The 24,575-nt window shown below is 30.5% G+C and overlaps 1 protein-coding gene across 2 annotated transcripts in view; it reads left to right on the forward strand.

Moving 5' to 3' along the window:
- Positions 1 to 24,575, forward strand: part of LOC111636849 (E3 ubiquitin-protein ligase MIB1-like) — a 69,220-nt gene that overhangs the window by 41,722 nt on the left and 2,923 nt on the right. For both annotated transcript variants that reach the window (XM_023382239.1, XM_023382238.1), the window contains exons 9-11: positions 1,910 to 2,043; positions 5,672 to 5,779; positions 24,373 to 24,570. In XM_023382239.1, the coding sequence (XP_023238007.1) occupies positions 1,910 to 2,043; positions 5,672 to 5,779; positions 24,373 to 24,570 (440 nt within the window). The remainder of the gene's footprint in view (positions 1 to 1,909; positions 2,044 to 5,671; positions 5,780 to 24,372; positions 24,571 to 24,575) is intronic.

Raw genomic sequence — 24,575 nt, forward strand, 5'->3', positions numbered from 1 at the left:
AATGCAAAATGACATGCAACGGAGAAAAATTTCAACATGGGATAGGTTAATATATTTTTTTGTATATAATTGGTTATCCAAAAAGTAAGTTATCCAAACAACCCCAGTCCCAAATTGATTCAGATTAACGACGCTCTACTGTATTTTAAATTCATTACTAAATAATTTGTCACTAGAGGGAAGTGTTAGGTGCTATCTTTTATTAGATTTAATAAGAGATTAATAAGAGAACAAAATTATAATTAATTTTGCTTATGTCACAGAATGAAGTGCAGTACAATCAACAAGGCTTTCCTTTACATGTTTCTTTAATTTTCTTTTTTATTTGCCGAGACTTTATTGTGTGACATAAACAAAATAGAAAGACAGACATGGTTTCAAATTAGGAAGAATTATAATTAAGTCTTCCAAAATCTGCTAATAATAGTAGGCAGGAATTTTTTTTCCCATAATTTCTTCCACCTGTTTGTATATTTCCTCTATTTATTCATTTGAATGAGAGCTAGTAGGCATATATACTTGAATTTTTGGTATACCAGATCTTTTGGTTCTGCTTGAATTCTGATCATAATGATTCTGTCATTTATGTAATTAACTTTAATTACCAAGGATGCAAATTCATTTTTCATTGCTATCTTCACTCCATTCATTGCTTTCTTTTCACCTGAAAAGTAAAGCTTGATATCGTCACTCACTAATTCTCCAGAGTCTTTCCATCTCACTTCACTTAGTCCTACTATGTCTAATTTATTTATTTTCATTTTATTCTTCAGAATTTCCAGCTTTCCTTAATTAAGGTCTTCATGTTCCAAGTTCCAATTCTCAAGAGTCTCTGTGGGGAGTTTTGCAGGTTGACAATCTGAGTAGCTTCCTTCATCCCCCTACCGGGCAAGATGTTGCAGTTGGAAATTGTTGCAACCCTAACGTCATTCTTGTCTATTTCTACTTGTGCTCATCTTACTAGGGAGATTGCTATGTTAGTAAAAAAGCGTAGTAGTTTTCCTTTTCTTTCTTTGCTTCCTCCTTGTGTTAAATCACAAGTTAAAGTTTTTACTCTTTTTTTAATTAAAATTTACAAAATTTTATAAATCTGCTTGATTGTTCGAAAAGTAGGCTTAAGATTGCCAACTTTAATGATCATTTATAGTCAATAATCACAGTAAATATATTGTTTACATATAAAGATGAATTTAGAATAATTATAGACTCAATCCATTGACTTAATCTTTAAAAAATTAATACCTTTTATCATTTAAATCTGATTCTACAGTTTAAAGATATGCATAAATGATCTCTAGTGTTCAATTCATGTACACTACACATACACTAAATATCTTTAATTATGCAAATTTAAATATTATTAGTAATGCCAATCTTACATTGTTTTTTTCATTGTAATATCAGAAATATGATGCAATGCTTTCAATATTAAATATGTTAATGATATAAATGATTTTTCTAAATTTTTATTGGTTTTCTGCAATATTTTTGATGTAAATGTAACAAATTGAAGATATTTTTAATTTATTTTCTTTTTCATAAATCATAAATATGATTAATCTTGATAAAGAATCAGTAAAACGTTCATAGAAGTTGTAGTAGTATTAGAAGTAGAGTATTAGTCTTTAACTTTTAGTCAAATCAATTGTATAAAAGTTAAAACTTTAAAAGAAACATTGAATTCAAAAAATATTTCTTAATTTTACTTTCAGATCTTTGGAAAAAAACAGTTATTAAATAAATAAATATTACATTCTTTTATAATTCTGATAAATCCATTTTCATTTATCGTTGGCAAATGTTATATTTTGTTAATCTATATTATTATTATAATTTTGGTAATTATGTAATTAATTTTATAATTAAAATTATTCTTGAGTTTTAAAATAGTAAATTTAATATATTACAGAAAGATTAAATGCTTTATTGAAAAAATTATTTGAAACTCATGTTTCGGGAGATATTAATGAAGAATTGGTAAAAGCTGCTGCAAATGGTGATGCTCAAAAGTGTGAAGAGATAATGAAGCGTCCAGAAGCAGATGTTAGTAAATTATTTTATTTAATATATAAATTATTATTAAACTTAGTTTTATAAAATGGCTTATTATTTTTAATCAAAATTTACTATCAGCTGAGATTGAATACCACACAAATTAAAAAAAAATTTTCATAATGCATATATGTGACAAATTACTTTTTTATAACTTATGCCCAAGTTAAACAAAAAATATTAGGCTATTTTTTCATATTTTTAAAATTATTATTATTGTGAAAAATTCTGTTTCAAATATATTTTTTTTAAATTTAAAATTTATGATTTGATGGATTTGATGGTATCTCCATTTTTGAGTGCAAAATTGTGTTTCTTCAGATATTTTTTTTTAATGTGAAGTGTTTTACATTTGTCTAGAGCTTCAGATCAATATTTTCTGTCTGTATTTGTACGTCTCCATTTGTATGTTAACCTATCATGTGTTGAATATTTTCTCTGTTGCATATTGTGCCACATAAAAAATTTTTTCTATATTAAGCTTAATGCAATCACACGTTTTAGAAAAAAAATAATTGTGGCTATTTTGTGGTTACACACACAAAATAGACGTATTAAGAAATGTAAAAACAAAAAACTTTATTTCAGTAGTTAGTTTTAGTGTGATAAATCTCAAAGCAGGGAACAACGCATAGTGGAACGGAACATTGTTCACACTTATAACATGTTTCTACTCACTTTTTGTTTTACAGATTTTACAAACTTGGTTTGATTTTTTTTTTTTTTCTATTGCTGGTATGTGATGTGGCTAGGAAAATGCCGTTCAGATAAACATAATGGATTTTTGTGTGACGATTGACTGCAGCGGGTTACATGTCTGCTTGTGTGAAACTTTTTCATCACTTCTCTAATAACAGACATATGAAAATCAAGAAATGATATCTGTTTTTTTTCATATGTTGGGGATAGAAAACACAAGCATTATATAGTGCAATATCCAGCAAGTGAAAAAACACTTTTTTGTACCATTTCACCGTTTTTCGCATTCATAGATAATTGTGTATCACTCCATCACACAGATCAGTTCCGCCCATATTTCAATTATATTTTAAAACATAATTCGGCTTCATTATTATATCTTCTGATCTGTTATGTTTACCAAAATCTGAGAATTTGTTGTTTCTCGTCGTACTTAGAATCAGCACATTCCTCTTATCTCTCCAAAAAAAAAAAAAAAACACAGACACACCATCTTTCTGATAGATCATAAATTTGTAAAGTACTAAGTTATTTTTATGCTTTTTACAACGATTAGCGACACAACTTTGTGCCGGAAATAGCCATTACCTAACGGGTACTTTATGTGGATTTGCGTTAATGTGCCAGGCCTGGACTTTAAGCATGCACTGAAAGAAATAATGACAAAGTTAGTCAAAACCAATCCAATATTTAATAATTCTAATAATGACTATGTACAAAAATTAGTAACAGTCAAACAACAAATTTATTCAAAGAAAATCAATAAGAATCAACCCGACAAAAAATTCAAATCAATCTATTTCTAACTTAAATCTATTCCCCTTTGGAACTTGACAAAAAATTCAAAGACTTAACTTATGTACAACAATTCTTATGAACTAAGGTCCTAATCGTCACCTCAATATACTAGGAACCTTTTTCCTCAACTTTCAAGACTTTCTAATCTTCAATCCACAAATCGAATAACTTCAAATCGTCTTGGAACCACTTTGTCGCAATCAGACACCTCTTGTCGTTTGCTGCTACGAAGCTCATCACGCTCGTTGCTAACAGAAGCTCACCTCGGTCATCTTCACTTGAGGTTCTGACTTTATACTATGAGGTGACGTCACAATTCTGATTGAGATCACTCCCCTCATTTACATACTTATCGCTAACAGTAAACTTTTCCTTTCTGCCTGGCAGCCTATTTCCTGACAATTCTCACTAACCTTTTACATTATTCTTTTTTACAGTTTTTCAGAATGTTTTATTCTTTAAGGTTTAGTAAGTTCCTAAGTTTGTGCTTGTGGGGTCTCCCCCATCTTTCTCGGTGCGGACTTACATTTTTTTGCTCGGGAGCGCAAGTGTGTGCGAGTTTTTTCTATGGCGCTTTTTTTGGTCGGTGAGTTGGTTCTCTTTCTTCTATTTTTAAGTTTCTAAGGTGAGTGGTGAGGAAACCTTTGTCCTAACAAAAGATAAGCCCCAAACAAAAATAGAATAAAAAGCAAAATAAAAAATAGCTAAAAATAACACTGACTTGGTTCCTTACAAATTCACCTTCCTTCAATTTATGATCAGGAAAATTGCATGGCATTCCAATTTGATTTTTGTTCACAGTTCCACATATATATGTTTGTTTATTCAGAAGTATTTTTGATAACATTGGTGAGGTGAAAAACCTGTCTAAAAAATCTTGTAATTCTTACCGAGCAATGATTCTAATAAGGTAAGCACAACTTTCTCACTTTGCCCACCTTCAAAGTTTCCATATTCTGTCGTAGTTCCCGTGTAAACTGAGAAGTCCCAAACATATCCTGTTTGTGACCCGCAAATTTCGAAGATTTTTATGCCAAAACGAGCATGCTTGCTCAGTATATACTGCCTAAATCCCAGTCTGCCTTTCCATAACATAAGACTTTTGTCTACACACACATTTTCATCTGGGATGTAAGCATATTTGAACCTGTGGCATAAATGATCAATAATACTGTGTAATTTATGCAGTTTATCATCACCACCTGAGGCTTGATTATTGTCTGTAAAGTGCAAACATGACAATAAAAGTATAAAGCAGTTGCTCGACATTGCACTAAAAAAAATGGTGTAGAAAAAAAATCTTCATTTGTAAAGTACATATTTCAGCATAGTTTTCTAATGATACTTGTGACCATAATAAGTCCAATGAATTTTCTAAATTCAGGATTTGTTGTTGGTTTCCAGTTTTTTATAAGACTATTTTCATGTAAATGGTCACATTTTATCAAACTATCACCATATCTGTTCGTTTCTTCAATGATCTTGTCCACAAGTTCATCATCGAAAAATACACTAAAGCAGTCGAATGGTGTTGCATCACTCTGTAAATTACTTTATTGGATTCTTTTTTGTCCTGTGAAACTGTTTACTTGAGGTCTTGTAAAGTTTGTACGGATCCAACCATCATCACTACTAACATGGATGTTGTTTTGCACTATTATTTCCATGAACACAACCACAGATTGGCCTCTATATCTACTTTTAGTTGGTATTTCGTGATCAATATCACTACTACCATCACATACATTTTCATTTTGTTTATCCTATTGAACAATGGGTTTAAAGCCAGACAGAACCAAAGAGGACTTAAGGGATCTTTTTTGTCTTATGTGTATTTGATTTGTTTTAAATGTGTAGGTGTTGAAGTTTGAGGTGTAATGTTATTCATTCTTCAGAGTTGCATTAGGTTTTCCAGAAATGTAATAAGTGTAGATAACAAACATGAATGTGGAATTCTGTTAAATGCTTTCCTATAATTTATATATATATATATATATATATATATATGTTGAACAGATATATATATATATATATAATCATGTGTAGGCTTAATATTATTATTATTAAGATAGTAATGGTAATATCTAAGAAAATTACATTATATTAATTTATTAATTTTTAGGTAAATGGAATGTTTGCTAGTCACACTGCTTTACAAGCAGCCAGTCAAAATGGCCATGTAGAAGTTATAAAAATCTTACTGCGCCATAATGCTGATGTCGAAATAGAGGTGAGCAATTTTAAATATAATACATTTTTTAAAGAAAGTGAAATTGTGAAATAAAGAAAAATGAAAAAAATTAGAAATGTATGTTTATTTTTAGTATAGCATACATTAAATGATGTATTCCAAACTGAAATAAAATCTGTTTCAAATGGTTTCAATTATTAACAAGCAATTATTTATTGTGACATTATCTGCAATTTTTAATCATACTTTTAATTTATTTAATTTAAAATATATGCTCTTCACCTCAACTTAGTACTGTAGTGTCTTGCCCCTGTACACCATACTTTTCCTTTAACAATAGTCATGCTGGTCATCTAACTCATTTCAGGGAAAATTTTTGAATTGAAATAACATGACTTTTGGTTTGCATTGGAAGCTTGTATACAGTTAATTGGGGCGTCCTGCCTCTAAGGTTTCCATATCTGGTTTTGTCTTTAATCTGTCTAACTCTGTTCTCAAGATTAAGGAAAGATAGACAGACAGATGGATGACAGTGGGAATTTATACAAATTTTTCAAATTGCAGCCCAAAAATATTTTTAAAAGTTTTTAAAAGGAAGAGAAAAAAGGATCTGGGGAATATAGAGAGAATCCAATGCATTGTGCTCTAATTTGGCAATCTATAGTTAGATCATGTATAATAAAATGTCATAAACAATATATAAAGTTATTGCTAATTTTATTTTTATACAGAATTATCTTGAAAATCATTAGTTTCATTTGTTGTGTTGAAATTTTAATATTTCTATAAATCATTTTTATTTATCATAAAAATTTATTTTTTCAACTAATTCATTTAGTCAATAATATAACTTTTTATTTATTTTATATCAATTAGTTTAACCTGTGTCAGTCCTTTTTCTACATATTTTGCATATAATAGTAGCATATTTCATATTCATTGATTTTCTTATTCAAAAGTAAGGTCATAAGATTTTTATAAAAGAATGTATAACCTGACAGCATAATAGTAATAATTCAGTGTGAGATAAGCAGCGGGCCACGGGTTAATCCCACAATGACCACTTACTCTGCATGGGCTCGTGAAGCCCGATCTCAGCGTCGTTGAATGGCTAGGAGGACAAAAAGTGAGTGGGGAGTGCATTGGTAAGTTGGCAGGTGCTGTTTAGACAGGAGACAGGTCAACAGAATAACAAGCATTTATTAATTAATAAAACTAAGTTACAAAAATACTAAAGCTAAATGCGATTATATTAAAGTATTTACAGAAATTGGCGACTACATTCTTAGGTAGGTCGCTGCCCTAATTTCTAGTTCAGAGAGAGCGCTTTTATAAAATCGACCTCTAAATACCTCTAGGTGGAAGGGAGAGTTGGCGAATGTCATCTGTATGGAAGGGTGTGTCTTCTATGTCTTCTCCGACAGGATTACAGTCCTTGGCATGAAGATCGACGAACACAAGTACTAAGAATACCTTCCGTGTGCGGACACCCTGAGCTTCCGGTGATCTCCCCTTTTATATCTTTTTGTGCGAGAGCTGACACGTCATCGACTCTTGTTGACGATGACTGTGCATTCTTCACACTTAACAGTAAACTTCCTCAGTTCGTTGTTACAAACTCGGTGAAATTCAATATAGTTTAAATTCCTCGGGTTTTTTTCGAAATTAATTAACCGAAAATTTAGATGTTTAAGTGGCCCATACAAATCCGAAAAAATCCGTGCCTCACATTACCTTTTTTAGTGAAATGTTGTAACCCTAGACTAGGGACCCCTAGATTATTTGCCTTTGCTAAGACTCATAAAGAAGGCAAGAAAATAAGGCCTATTGTGGAAAAACGAAAAGCGCCTACGTTTCTCCTTGAAAAAAGGTTGCATGAGTATATCTCCTCCAAGATGGAAAGTAATGAATTGGTGGCTAAGGATCCCGGGACGGTGGTCAAAGAACTACAAGAGGTTACCTTAGTAGATGACGAAGTTGGGACTGTTTTGGATTACGAAAATTTGTTCCCTTCTGTTAAGATTGAATCTTGTGTAGAAGCGCTGATCGAGTTCTTGATTAAAGTAAACCCTACATTAGCACAGCATAATAATGAGTTGGTAGAGATGGTTAACCTTGTTTGCTGCGAATCCTTCTTTGCATTCGAAGGTCAAACGTATAAGCAATGTAGAGGGGTCCCTATGGGAAGCCCAATTTCAGGGCTGTTATGTGAGCTTGTTGTTAGTAGACACGAGGTTAAAGTTTTGCGTAATTTCAAAAACAATATAGTATACTACAAAAGGTATGTCGATGATATATTCATAATTTGGAATAGCAATCGAGTAATTGCTAACTTTATAGATAGGATTAATGATAATGAGGATGGCCTTAGCTTAAAACTAGAGCAAAAAAGCTCTGTTATGGTACATTTTTTGGACATTAATGTTATGTTTAGAGAGGGACGTATATCTACCGGGGTATTTATAAAACCAACGCATAGCCCACTGTATATACCTGCTAGCTCTAATGATCCTTATAAATATAAATTAGCAGCATTTAGAGCGTTAGTTAGGAGGGCTTTTTTGTATTGCGAGAGTATAATAGACAGGGATGCAGAAATAGAAAGAATCATGCAGGTAGCAGAAGCGTTGGGCTACAAGAGGAATGTTATAAAGGGGATTATCAATAAATTAGAAGCTAGTACACAAATAATATCTCGTCGTGGTCCATCTACATACACGAAATTTACGTACAACAAGCGCTTAGGAAGCATTATGAAAGAAATCGCAAATAAAAAAGTTACAAGAATAGTCTTAAAAAGAGCTCCGAATTTGTACAGAATACTTAGAAATGATAAAGGGATAGTTAAAAAAGAGGATAGGTCAGGTGTATATAAGATCCCATACGAGAATCAGATGTTAGGAATAGATAAAGAATATGTTGGGGTTACTACTAGAAATCTAGGGGTAAGGATAAAAGAGCACAGATATGATGTGAGAAAAGGTTCGAATGCCACAGTATTGTCTCAAATGGCGCAAACGGAGGGTTCGATAGTAAGATGGAATGAAGCAGATATACTGAAACAAATACACTCCCCGACCTTGGCAAAAACGGCCGAAAAATTAGAAATTTATAAAAGCAAACTTAAAGGGAATTGCATCAACGCAAGGGATGCCGAGGGACTTCCTTCCGCATGGAAGTTTGCAGTTAAAAACTTCAAATAAGAGCAGGAGCTTTAATATTATGTATATAAAAAACTCTGTATAGTTTAGTTGAGAAACTCCGTACAGTTTATTAAGCATTATTAATATATAGTGTTATCGATTTGTCTATTAAGTTTGAAGTATTAATATTTTGTATACACAATTTATTTGTTATATTTTAATATTTTTTATTTTTATTTATAATTTTAGCAGCATTTGTATTAATTATATTATTTAAAAACGTTATTTCGCTGTTAGTAATATATTGGTTATCCGTTATTAATATTTATATTTTTTGTATTTTGAACCTGTTGTTCTATTTTTTGAAATGTTCTAATTTACCTGACGATGATCCATTGATTGGATTGAAAATGTTTGTGTTAAGAATAAATCTCTCAGCGAGTGAACAGGTGTTGATTTAGTTATAGTATGTTATTTTCATTTGTATCTATTTTCACTAGGATATCTTTTAACTATTAGTAATTTCACTAATGGTTAAAAGATATCTTAGTGAAAAATATTTTTAAAATTAAAATAGCAATTATTTTAAATAATTCAGTTCTTAAATTTAACAAATTAAATAATTTGAACTAAATAAAACACACATAATAGAAAATTTGAGCATTTATTTTTTGTTGTTTATAATAAATTTTCTGTACTGTTAATAATACCATTTAGGTGTCAAGTAGTTGTTTATTATATAGTTCCAGTTTAAGTGTGCCAGTTTTTTATGTTTAATAATACCATATTTTTGAACATTGAGTTGCATGCCAATTTAAAAAATGGAGACTAGAAATTACCTTTTTCACATCTGGTGTATCACCATATGGGTTTCTAAGATAATTAATGCTGCATTTCAGTTGTTTGGGATAATTTTTCTGGCTGCTCTGCTGATAAACTTCATGAAAAGTATATAAATACAAAAGGTGTGATTATTATTATTATTTTTTTTTTGATTTAGTGTATTTTGGTCTCGATTTTTAACATAACTTTTATATTTACCAAAATGCATTCAAAATTTAAACACTTATGTGCTGTTTCAAACAGATCAATTAAAACCTCTAGGTGAATATCTTTTAAAAATATTTTCAAACATTATGGTAGGTACATTTAAACAAAACATAATCACACAGTGTAAAAAATTTTTGTTTTATTGAAAATTAATCAAATAAGCAACAGAAGGGAAGTGAGACTATGCATTAAATCAAATCAGCTGCAAATACACAGATATTCCAAAATCAAAAACACTTCTGGTCCCAAGCATTTTGGATAAACAATTCTCAACCCATAATAGCAAAATAAAATATTTGATTGAATGAGGAACAAATAAATAAATGATGCCACATTTATCCCTCTTATGGCTGTGTTTACTAACAAAGAGTTGAGAGTTGAAGTCAATCAGTCGGCATTCATTTTACTTTAAGTAGATGAATTCTGATTGGTTAAGGTTACTTTATATGTCTAGATAGATGTACCAATACCGTACCTTACCTATTCAAATTTCAAGTCCACTATAGTTGACATGTACAGTACAATGCCCAACTCCATCAAATGTTGCTTGTGGAAAAATAAAATTTTGTTTACAATGCCAGTAACTACCCAACAAAATGAATTAATTCTGTATAAGAAGGGTTGATATTACAACATATAATTAATTCATTGTGATATCTTGACTTAAATCAACTTGCCAGCTTTCCTGGAGTTAGCAGCGTGCTGGCCTCCTTGTTTTAAATTGGCATGCCAATTTAAAATAATTTAAAACAGTAAAACCTTTTGAAAAAAAAACTAAAAATGGTCATAACTTTTGAAATTAATATGTTTTGAAAAAATATTTTAAATAAAATTTTTAAATCAAGAATCCAAAAACAGAAAAAGATAGGGGTCCCATTTTAAATGCTAAAGTTTCCCTTGTCCTCTTATAGGGGAGTTGGCTGACTTAATTTTTTTTTAAATTGAAAATGCCCATAAAACTTTTATTACACATAACTAATTTTTTTAAATTGAAAATGCCCATAAAACTTTTATTACACATAACTAACTATTATTCCGGTCAATTTTTTAATTAGATGTATATTTTAAGAATATTTGTCAGGAACATTATAAATGGATCACCCTGTGTACAAGGTATTAATGTTTAACATGCTATAAATTTAAGGAATGGAACATAGTAGAGGTTGATGAGATGAGAATTTTTTTATGAAGTACAGAGTCTGTACTGACCTGGAAAGTCAGGGAATAAGATTTTTAGCAGGGAAAGTCAGGAAATTATAAATACTTGAAATCTGTTGCTCTTACTCTTTTTTTGATCTGAATACATTTTAGATTTGGTTAGGTATAATGGGGTCTATGAAAACTTGAGTGAACAAAAAAAACTGACAAGATTTCTCGTGCTCATAACTTGTAAACTATAAATGATTCTTCTAATGAAACTTTTAATGATTTAAATTTTGCTGGATAGAGGATTTATGTCCATATTTAAAATGTTAGGTAGTGGGAATGTGTAGCTGTGAGGGGGCAGGGGGGCTAGCAGTTTTGCATAAACACTGAAAATGGCAGTGCAGTGTTTGGGCAATGTAACTTTGATCATGAAGAGAAAGGACATTGAAGTTGGTGTTTATTTGTATAGAATGACAGGATGTACTGTACAATATAATTTAACAATAATAACTTATAAAATAGAATTTGTAAAGTTATTAGCTGATGAGAGTTGAAGAAAATTTTCATAATGTTGAAGAAATTGCAAAGGAAATATGAACAGAAATGTAAGAAACCTATATCATTGGAAAAAAAATTGAAAATAAATCAGAAAAGCCCAAAATAACTAAGACTGAACAATGCAGGTTGTATAGTGTGTGTATTCAACTCCAAGGTGAGTATTTTGAGTGCACTACTGCCTGAACTGATGGATATTGACTTGGAATGTGATAACCACTAAGACCTTGTTCATTAGTTCTTACCTTTCCTGTAATAACACAAAGACAGATTCATGCTTTAAACAATTGTGGTTATGTATACCCAACGGCAATTTTTTTGACTTGTGGGACATCTGGTTAATTCTTTGCAGTTAGTTGATGCTGTGGAGGAGGCAAAGAACTATTGGTTGGCTTTTGGACCATGTTTTGGACCATGCAGTGGCAATTCATGTATTTTTATTCATCGTATTCTTCACTGCTGGCCACATACATTACATGGATATAATAATCCTGCTTATTTTGATGGATTATGATCTTTGTAATATGTATTCTCTCTAATTGCAAATTTTGATCTTCAGATGGCCTGCAGAATTTTGAAAATCCATATTTTTTAGGTGTATACCAAAATATTGCTGTGGAGGATTTCAAAAACTTCAATGCCAATGACCTGCTTTCCTGTCAAAACTCCATCACTTCCTTATAAGTTACAGGGAGGGATGGGAAGAAATTTAATGATCTTGAGTGGGTCCTTGCTGGACCAAAATATTACATGATAAGCAATTTCTCCCTATCACTGGGATGTGGTGATTTATTCCATTTAAATTATTTTGAATTTTCCATCTGTTTTAAGAGAATTTGATTTTATGACAAGACACGACAAGTCTCTTTCATATTTAAATAAAATCATGAAATTTTTATTTTTCTGGCTCTGTTCTATATAACAGAGGGAAAGTATGGCAATCAGTCAAAAACTGACCCCCTCAAGATTTTTACATTTTTGGACTAAGAATCTTGAAATGACAAGAAATGCAAAAAAGTTTTGGGAAGTTCTGTATGTATGTATGTATGTATGTATGTATGGATGGATGGATGGATCTTTGTTTGTGTGTGGGTGAAACACAGTTTTGTTCACCCTCTTTGAGGCTTAATAACTCTTGTGTTTTTTGTTGAAAATTTCTGAAATTTTGCTGGGAGATTTGTGTATTAGGGCATTAATGCTATTAAATTTTGATTTTTAAAGGTTGAGGGGGTATAGAGATAGAAGAGGGTTGTGTGTAATATCTCGAATAAGGTCAGACCTAATGACAGTTTTACTCATTATTAGAATTTACAATTTTTTATAAAACTCATCCATACTCTCAAAATTAAGCTTTTTATAATTTTATAATAATTAAAAATATTAAAAGTTTTTTAGTAAAATATCATAACATATGGTATTGTGTTACATGCAGTTTTAAATGTTGCCAGGTAAGTTACACAACTTGTTGCTGAATTTTTTATATAACATAGAAATGATGTAACTAATTATATAATCAATTTTATGCAAAGTTTTTCATTTTTTTGTAAGAAGTGAATAAACAGTTTTTTAATAAAAAATTTATGTAATTGTGGTTCCTACCAAGAAATGTGTACAGGGAGAGAACTGACTATTGTATGTCTGAGATATATGTAAGTACAGTTGATAGGACCAGAAATACATTGTCAGTGTAACTTTTTTGAAATAATATCATTATTACAATTATTTATAGATTTCAGATTGCAGTTTTGAAGAGAAGATGCCACGTAAGCAAACTAAATTTAGCATGCAATGGCTTGATTCCCCATGTACACATGGGGAATCAAGCCATTGCATTGTATACAGACTATGTTAGGTGGATCTGTGATGTCAAAGAAAATCCAAACAAGACATTTTGCTGTCTGTTTAAAGTCATTTGATTTAAGCAACATGGGAAAGCAGGTTGTTGAATCTCTAGGATGCTCTGGAAAAAAATTACATCAAATACTTGAAAACAACACTTCAACACCCAACTCTAAACTCCCAACTCTTTTCTGGATCTAGGCCTAAGTCAAAGTTCTCTGAATCATTGGCTAGTACAAGCAAAGACAGTAAAATGACAACAGAAATGCATTTCAGTACCTACCCAAATTTGTCTAATGCAAGCATATCAGCTTTCATGATTAAGGGTGATGTAACAAAAATTGAAATTATCTGGGCCTTGAATGTTATCCAAAATCTATTTTCATTAACTTCATGCAGTGATATTAGTCAGATATTCAAGAAAATGTTTAGTGACAGTGAAATTGCTGTCCACTCTCAAATGTAAGGTAGAAAACTCATGTTATCAATCATGGACTAGCACCATATTTTCAGGCAGAACTTAGAACACTTTGCAAGACAGCATTATTGTGTGTTTTAATGAGGCATTAAACTTAGATGTACAAATATGCCAACTGGATATTGCAGTCAGATTTTGGGACTATAAAGAGAATGCTGTGTGCACTTACTATATGACTAGTATATTTTAGGTCATGCTATAGCTCAGAATTTATTCTCATCTTTTTTAGATGGCTGCTCTGGCATATTTATGGCAAAACTTTTACAGGTCTCCATGGATGGATCTAATGTTAGTTATGGTTTGCTACTAAAATTACAAGATCACTTGGAAACTCAATTTAGAGAGAATTGTGATTCATTTTGGTACCTGTAGCTTGTAAACAATTCATTTGTCTGTAAAAACATGTTTTCTATTCTATCAGTTCTATGAAATATGTATTAATGAAGGATTTGCCAAGTCACAGAGCAGATTACACTGTTATTACTGGTTGCAAAAGTTTATCCAAGCAATTTGGGGCAGCAAGATTGTTTGAAAATACTGAATGTCTAGAGAAAGGTATAGATGATGTTGAACATGTCAAGCTATATTTAGATAAAAGCAATCTTAAAATATTGTTAGTGAGTTTTCTCAAGAAAAAACTGAGTGATCTCTCTGTGAAGTGTTAGTTACTTTTCTTAATTCAATTTCAAAACAATGTGAATGTTTTCTGCAAAGATTTCAGTGTCCAAAACTATTAATCCCATTTCTATATAATGCTTTATCTATGCTTTTAATGAATTTATGAAAATGACAAACTCACACAAACAAATCTTTTAAAGATTGACATATGCAAAAGATAACCTGCTAGAGTTGAGAAAATATATGTTGGATTTGTTGCAAAGAAGAAGAGCCTTACAAACCTGAAGGTTTTTGAAAAGGACAAATTGATGTTCTGCTTAGAATGTCAAAAAGTCTTGAAAGCAATAGTCAGAATCTTTGAAAAAAGTCCACTCAAATGTAAAGTAGTACTGGCCTTCAGCAGCGTGGATCCTAATGTAATACAAAGCATCTCCTTTGATGCAGAATGTAATGTCTGCTAGCACTGGTGGCTTTTTCCACAAACTTTCCAATAGTGAACTTTTCAGTTTGAATATGATTTGTTTAATCTTTTATGGTTATATTTATTTCAGTTTTACTAATTTTGTCAATTACAGTAATACCCCAAACTTATGTGATAGGTGGGACCGAGCGATAACCGCGTAAGTTGAATTTGCGTAAGTCGGGGTATAATTTCGCAATTTGTGTAAAATCCAAGTCGGATGTATGTAAGCTAATAAATGCTCTCGTTAATTTTATCTTGTCTTTTGATTCGTTCAAGGTTGCAAGAAATCACCACATAGTCTCTCAAGTCTCCGTAGATATAACAAACACAGAAATAAATAACACAAAATAAATTGTAGCTATGTGTCGATTCTGTGCGACACATCCAAATATGTAAGCTAAACAATAGTGTGGGGGGATGAGTAATCGATAGTTGCGTGGTGTTCAAACAAAAGACAAATCAACGAGATTTGAAAATCGTGTAACTCCGGGTTCGCGTAAGTCGAGGTATTACTGTATTATTTGTTAATATATGTGTTATTATTAATTGGAGGCATTGAATCTAATCTTGGTTTGATGCCCCGTACCTCCTCCCCTACTCTTTTGAACTTGTCCATATCCTCAATTGGAAAATATCAAAGATCACCTAGTGAACCAGCTCTGAAATTGCAACAGCTGGAATCTTTTTTCCTTTTATTGGATTCATCTACTACTGTACCTCAAAATTCGGTTTCTTTGTTAGAAGAGTGATTTGATGCCATCTTGAAAAAACTTGAGGATTTATCTACTAAATTTGAATCATTGGCTAATATCCATAAAGACTTTGATCATCGTCTGACTAGTGTAGAGAAGTAGGTGGAGGAACTACTTAATTCAACTGTGTTTTTGACTTCTCACATTTCTTATTTTTTGTATTTATTGGATTCTTTGTTCAATGATTGTAAGCAAAATAATATTGTTATTGCCAGATTGCATGATAATTCAACAGAAATTTTGATTTTTATCTTCCAACATATGATATTTCTGTGAAAACTTTTAATAAAATTTCAAAAAATAATTTGGTGGTGGTAGAACTTTACCTTATTTCTGATAAAAAAGAAACTGATTTATAGGAATTTGCATAATATTTGAATGAAGGACAAGTTTCTGGATCAGGATTTTTGATGATTTACATTGGAGATTAAGAATTTGGCAGAAGAATCTCATTCCTTTTTACAGAGAGACCAAGGAAAAAATAAATCTGTGTTCATGAGGGTCAACTGTTTAATACTTGATGGTGACAACTTTATCTTCAATTTATTGAATAATAGGTTGGTGAAGATCAAATCTTTTTTATTACCAGGGAAGCTGATGGATCATCAAGTGGATTTAAACTAGGAAATTTACCTGATGCTTCTTGTTCAGAAAATTCTTTTAATTTAAAAGTTTTTTCTTGGAATAGTCAAGATTATTATATTCTAATTTTGCTGAGTCAACCTTTATTGATTTTGTGTTTTCATATCACATTGTTGTTATAACAGAAACATGGATGATATTTTTGACAAAAACTCTTCTTTTATCTTTGGCTTATCAAGACTGGTTTATTGAATTTGAAGTGCATAAATCTGAAGGTCCTGGAAGATCATCTGGAGGTCTAATGTTGGTAATCTCTTGGAAGCTCATAGAGTTGGAAACTTGTTATCTTTTTGTTAATTTTATTATTGCTAGACTTGCATTTGACAAAACTTTGTTTACTGATCATTTTAAATTTTTGATTATTTTGATTTATCTTTCTATAAATAATTACAAATTGTTGATTGATCATCTTGATAGATTAATACTTGAATTTAAGGATAATAATGCTAATGCTTGAATTGCTTCTGAAGCAGATATGCTATATACTGGTTTTAATTTAAATTTTTATAATATTAGAAATTCTAATGATAAGATCTTTAATTATAGAGGTAAGAATTTTTTGAATTTGATTAAATTTTTTTGGTTTGATTCTTCTTAAGTGATCATCACATTAATGATTTCCTTGCAAATTTTATGCTCATTTTCCCTCTGGGAGCATTTAATTGTTACAAACTTTGAATTAGTTGATAATTTAATAGATTTTAAGATTTTGAATAAATTTGATTTTGATCATCTTCTAGTTTCTATCATTTTTCAGTTCATTTCTCTTTTTCATGTTAATTAAAAGTCCTCTCAGAGAAGTTTGTTAGTTTGTATGAAAACCTTCACATTTAGAAAAGTATTTGTCTAATATTTCTGAGAGATATGAAGATTTTAAGTATGGCTTCTTTTTGGATTCATTGTCTTACTGTTTATCTTCCATTGATATGATTCTTGAATCCATGGCTCGATACAGTATATGTATTAAATAGGATTGTTCTATGAATTTTGTGAAGCTTTAGTTTGATGCAGACTGTCTACAACTGAAGATATGTAAAAATCAGACTTTACAGTTTTTAGGAGATTAACATGTAGACATTTCATTATTTATTCTAATTTAAACAAAATTTTAACTCTCTGTATAAGCAATCAAATATTTCTCCCACACCAGGTCATATACAATAAATATATGTATTCTACAACCACTAACCGGCGTGAAAATTCCAAACTAATATTGGCAAACGCTTTCGATGCCCCTCCTGGGCTCTTCTTCAGGCCAAATTTAACATACTGGATTCTTAATTCGAATATTTTTAAATAAGAACATGCTCAGTTACTATAAGTTCAAATAAGGACGGTAATCACGTGCCTTTCCGAATTATAATTTCTTTATAATTTATATTCGTGGAGATATGTTGTGCGCATCTTATAATATAAGATCTCTTTATAAGATTAAGAAGAATTTGTGTTCAACTAAAGTTAATTTCCAGATGTCGCAAATTAAAACTTCTGGCAAATTTTGGAAGCTTGTTAATAAATTTAGAATTAAAACACCTGTATTTAATATTATCCTTATCATTGAATTGTTGGACTATTTTAAAACTTTTTTTTTATGGACCTCCTCTTGCTGTATTTTCTGATGGCATTGATGACAATGTGGATCCACTATTGGATGAACATTTTCTTTTTGATGAGTTGCTATCTGTTGTGGGCTCTCTGAAAAATAATAAAACCCTGGCTTGGATAATATTAAAGCTGAGATGCTAAAATCTCTTCCGAATAATGTTTTAAATGATTTTTTGTTTATATAATAGTTTTAAGATTAATTCTTTCCTTTCAAATTGGAGGAGTATTTGTTTAAAAATGATTTATAAGCAGGGCAGTTGCTCAGATCCTTTAAATTATTGTCCAAAATTATTAATAAGTATAAGTAGAAAAATTTTTTTCTTATTATTGGTTAATCATTTGAAGATTTGGCTTCATCATTTTCATACTATATCTTTTAGTCAGGGTGATTTTTTGCAAATAGAGGCATGGGATATAATCTGTTTTTCTTTTCTCTGAATTTTGAAATTAGTTTTGTCTACAAACATAGTAAACCTTACATTGGATTTATTGATCTGTCAAAAGCATTTGACTCAGTTGATTACGATATTTTATGGTTGAAGCTTTTTCAGATAGGCATCTCTTCTTAATCTTCTAAGACAATTTTTCCTGTACTACTTATCAAATTGAAGTTAATCATTGTTTTTTCAGAATCAGTAATTTCTAATAAAGGTTTCCCTCAAGGTGAATCACTTAGCCCCATTCTTTTTAATTAATTTATTTATCAATGATAATCTGAATTTTTTCACAATCATAATACTATGGGTATTACTATCACTGTTTTAATTAATTGAATTGTCTTTTGCTTGCTGACGGTATTGCAGTACTTTCTTATTCTTCTATTGGTCTTCGCCAGAAATTTAACCTTTTACAAGATTATTGTGGGACTAATAGATTATGTATTAATGAGACTAAATCTAAGGTAATGATTTTTCAGAGAGGGATAAGCTATGAAAGACTGATCAATTCTATTTATTCAATTCTGAGTTGGAAGTGGTATCGTCCTATAAATATTTAGGTATTTATTTTACTCTGCAGGTCTTGTTTTCTTTTCATTTAGACAAAGTAATTATGAAATTTAAACTTGCTAATTTAATAAAGCTTATGATTAGAATGAAGCAATCTTCTGTTAAGTCTTATTTTTTATTGTTTGATTCCTTGATATGGTCAAGTTTAGGTTTTATGTTTCCTATTTGAGGTCCATGTCTTGTTGACATACTGAGGAAGACTTAATTGAGATTTGTTAGATTGATTTTTCATTTTAATCATTCAATACCTGGATCTGTTTTGAGATCTGAATTACGTAGACTGTCAATGGCTATAAGTTTAACTAATGCTATTTTTCGTTACTGGTTCAAAATTTATCATATTTTATGTAATTAAGTTGTCTTTAAAATTTTTGTACTCCCTTTGTAATGGCAAAAAGCCATATTAATTAAATGATTGATTGATTTTCTGTACCAAGTGTTGCAAGTTCACATTTCTCAATAGTTCTTGAAATTTTTCATAATTCTAATAGAATAACTGAAAGAACAACAATTAGAGCAAAAGAGCAATATGAAAAGTTGTGCATCATGGCAAAAGAGTCAGTTTCTCAAAAATTTGTAGACTATATATCATTAAATGAGGACATTTCTTTAGAATTCCTTTGAAGTATGGAGTGTCTTTAAAATGCAGTGGAGTGGAGGGTGGTTTCTTCATTAACAAATCTCTCCTAGTTGAAAATTGCAGGAGGAGAATCTGGTTGCTTTAAAGGTTGTACATGATAGTATCATGTACCAGGGGAAAGAATTAGAAATTGAACCTGACAAGATGTTTGCAGACAATGTGCTGTCATAAAAAATCTCAGTATTTTGAAAAGAAAAAGTATCTGAATTTGAAAGTAGAATCTCTGACAGCTGAGAAGAGGAAATTTGAAAAGGAGCTGCAAAAAAAGAAAGTTTTCAGAAAGGAAGCAGAACAAGAAGAAAAACAAATAGAATTGAACATCTTAGCATTACAAGAAAACAGATATGTTACTGAAATAGTTCATTATATAAATGTCACATGTAATGTTTCCTTCAAATTAAAGCTTACTCAATTCTATTCATACTATATTGTATTCATCTATTTATTTTATCATTAAACAATAATAAATCCTTGCCTAGCTAATGAGTAGTGGAAATTTTGAAAGTATCCTATCTGTATCTTTTAACATATTATTCTGCTTTGAATGTAAACATTCGTAAATTATTTTCATGCTTGTAATCTAGGGTCAAAAACAAAATTGACAAGCTACAGCTTGCAGAAAATTTATACTATCTTACCTAAGAGCACAACTATTGTCCTGAGCACAACTGATCAGTTTAGCAACTTCTTGCTGTGATTTTTCCTTCCTGTACCATTGTAATTTTTTTTTATATTATTACATAGTTCTTTTTTATGGCCCATGATATGAAGCATAAAATAATAAACAGTAACAAATAATTAAGAAAGTTTACCAGAAATAATCATATCTGCATTCAACTAATTATTTTAATATGCAAATTTGAACCAGTGGTTCTCATAGTGGAAGATACACTGCTGATCAGAAAATTGGTGCACAGAATGACATGATTGTAAAGTTTTGTCTTTAAGATGAGGACAAAAACTTCCTGTTAAATTTTTATTTCTTGTACAAAAAGCTTAATTCTTATGGAAATATTGGGTTGTTCGGAAAGTAATTTCGTTTTTTTTTCTGTGGAAAAAAACATATTTTTATAATAAATAAATATTTTATTGAATTATATATCGACCATTTTGGTGAAATACCTGTCGTCATCGTTTCTGGTAGTAGCATGATTTCACATTCATAAAAGTTTTGATCGTTGCTTACAAAAAAAGATCCAAGTGATTTTTGACATTGTCATTTCAAGTAAATGTCTTACAGTTAAAAAAAATTTGTATAGACCAGAACAAGTAATAATATGAGTGTGCTCGATCTGGCGAATATGGTTGGTGTGATAGCATGTCCAAGTTATAACAGTTACTGACAAGTTACCAAACTTGTGTGAAATTTGACATTATCATTGTAAAACACTACACCTGTTTTGTTGATCAGTTTTGGCCACCTTTTCTGTTTGATGATATTACTTGATTTGTTTACTCGATGGCAGTACACTTTTGAATCAATTGTTAAATTGTCTGGTAAAAGCTCCAAAAAAAAATTTCCTTAAAATCCCACTAAAGAGATCATCTCTCTTTAAGAACATGTGGAACCCATAAATCAAGCTTTGAAACGAAACCAATTTGTTTCAAGTAATCATAAACAGTTCAATTTGACAAATTTAATCTCTTAGTGATTTCACATGTTGTTATTCGGCAGTTTGCTTCAATCAGTACCTTTATTTTGTTTTCATTGGCTTTCAATTGGCCAATGTGGTATATCTTCAATATTGAAATTGCCAGAACAAAATTTTGTAAACCAGTTTTGGCACTGTCGTTCTGTGAATACATCTTCTCCATACATGTCACACAATTTTTTTCTTGCTTGAACAGCATTTTCACCTTTTCGGTAATAAAAGAGCAAAATATGCCGAAAATGCTGCTTTCGATTTTCCATATTAGATAAGACACAAAAAAATAAACAATTGCACAAAATCAAACAAAATTTTTTACAAATAAGCCTTAAAATGATAGCTGTCAAAATATATAATGATAATACGGTTTAGAATGAAAATGGCGGGAAAAATACGACTAATCCGTCTAGTGGTAAAAAAAAAAAAAACTTACTTTCCAAACAACCCAATAATTTGTTTAATGTTTGTAGATAATTTATCTTAAAATAAATTTTATTTCTAGCATATTTCTTTTCATAAACATCATCACTAAACCCGATATATTTTAAAGCAATACACCAACCAATGCTGAATATTATTGGGCTAGGAACAGCTATAATATTAATAATTTATAATATTGGCACTATTTGGCACTAGAGTTAGGCTAACTCTGATGTAACTCTAAGTGCCAAATTGTATTATAAATCATTAATATTATAGCCATTACTAGCCTGATAATATTTGGCATTGGTTGGTGTATATATTTATTTTTATTTTTTTTATTGTTTATAGTCACTGTGCTGTGCCATATTCAGGTGATTGGAAAATTATGTTGAGGGGTTATATTAAAAAAAAGCAGTGTTCATAAAAGTCTGGTAATATAAAAGATATAATCTGGGTTATGCATTTTTTTCTTCCAGAACTTTCTAAATTAAAACTTGAATATTAATTTATTTATAATTATTAAATACATCAAGTGATTGGTGCCTAATGGCTACCTCTGAATTACTTGGAATATTTAATTTTTAAGTAGTAGCAATATAATCAGGCATATGTTAATAGCCCAATATAATCCGGCAGATAATTTGTTCTTGTTTTTACCTAGTAAGACAATACATCAATATTTTGCAAAATCTAGTCAGGAGAATTTTCTATTTATAGAATAAAATTGGATAGTCCTTCAACGTGCAATTGGATGATATATGAAACTGAAATGGATGAAAGTTTTAGCTTGATTATTTATAATAAATGGCATAGGAATGAAGGACTCCTTATCCTCCTCTTCACTGTCTAATTCTATATTTGCAATTTCATTAGCTGGCTAATTTGATTCTTCTTTATATACGTCAAGAATTTTTTCAAATTCAGCAAAATCTTCCATTTCTGTTTTTAGTGGTAAAATGTTAGCACTTACAAAAACTTGCAGTCTTTCTGTTTCTGAATTTCCTTGTCATCTACTGAGTCAAATCCTGCAAAAAGTTTTGAATGGTGAAAGCAGCATACAATTATAGTTGGATTGACAGATGTTCAGACTTTAGCAAAAAATTTCAGTGCATCCAGTACATTAGGTCTCCTGGCAGTATTACTTATATTCAAATGCTGGAATATTTGTTTAAGCACTAAGGATCTGTCTGTCAAATTTTAAAATTTTTTATTATTCTTTGGACCAAATATATCAGAGGGGTCACATTCAGTAGTGAAAAGCTAAATTGTAAATCTTATTTTTAAGATTATTATGTTGGTTATATGCAGCACAAATATCCATCACTAACAAAATTTTTCTCCTCTGTTGACCTAACTCTTTATACCAGTCAAAAAATCATTTGTGAAATATATCATTGTAAAATACTAAGTTATTTTTGCCTTTTACAATGATTAGCAACTTGACTGTGTGCCGGAAATAGCCGTTACCTAACGGGTACTTTACACGGATTCGCATTAATGTGCCAGACCTTGACTTTAAGCATGCACCGAAAGAAATAATGACAAAGTTAGTCAAAACCAATAGAATATTTAATAATTCTAATAATGACTATGTACAAAAATTAGTAACAATCAACAACAAATTTATTCAAAGAAAATCAATAAGAATCAACCCGACAAAACTCAAATCAATTTATTTGCTAACTGAAATCTATTCCCCTTTGGAACTCGACAAAAAAATAGGCCATTACTGCTTTAACGAATAGGCCATTACTGTTCAAATAAACATTCGATATCGAATGTTTATTTGAACAGTAACGGCCTATTCGTTAAGACCTGAAGAAGAGCCCAGGAGAGGTGATGAAAAGTAAGTTTATTTTTAGAACTAATTCTAAAAATAAAAGCACTTTGGTTAAAACATTTGAAGAGTATTTTATTTATATTCAACAGTGTGTAGAGAGATTTTACATGGTTTCTACTGCACAGACAAGATCATCGACAATTGCAGACAGCCAACCTGAGTGTGGTTCATCATGCACATTCTCCCAACCTTCCTTAAACAGTCCTACCCACTTATTAACTTTGTTATCACTCATGGCATTTGGACCATAAACTTCACAGATCTGGCAGTGAATCTCTGTTGATTTCACATTTCTTGTGACCAAGAAGCAAATTGAGTGGCTTTCTACCTTATTTCACATGTAGCAAGTCACTCAATAGTCAAACATTTCCATCACACAACATGAAAAGCACACACTACATGAAAAGCACACACTACTGGCATGATTCAAAATGGTGTTTGCCTATGTGTAAGGGATGCTAGGAGACATTGCAAATGCATGTGTTTTAAGTAGATGTTGCTAAATGGACCTTACTTGAAAAATATACTTTATACTTGCATTTTTGTTGGTAATTAATTCTAGGCATTAAATATCGATAGAAAGGTTTAATAGATAAGTAAGAAAGAAGTTTAATGTTTTTATTCCTGTAAATCTGAGAATGGCATATGTTGGTACAAAACATGTTTAATATGCTATTTGTTTGATTTCTAAACAAAATAACATTATGATTAATTATTTTAAAATATTATTTTAAATACTGATTTCTTTAAATTATTTGATAATATGATATAATAAATTATAGGATAAAGATGGTGATCGAGCTGTGCATCATGCTGCATTTGGTGATGAACCTGTAGTAATGGAATTATTGGCACGAGCTAATGCAGATCTAAATGCTAGAAATAAGAGAAGACAAACTCCTTTGCATATAGCTGTAAATAAAGGTCATGTTGGTGTTGTCAGAATACTTTTAGAATTAGGTTGTCATCCTAGTCTTCAGGTAAA

This window comes from Centruroides sculpturatus, unplaced genomic scaffold (genome assembly GCF_000671375.1).
Source record: "Centruroides sculpturatus isolate CEXI.00-Female unplaced genomic scaffold, Cexi_2.0 scaffold1101, whole genome shotgun sequence".
Classification (NCBI taxonomy): domain Eukaryota; kingdom Metazoa; phylum Arthropoda; class Arachnida; order Scorpiones; family Buthidae; genus Centruroides; species Centruroides sculpturatus.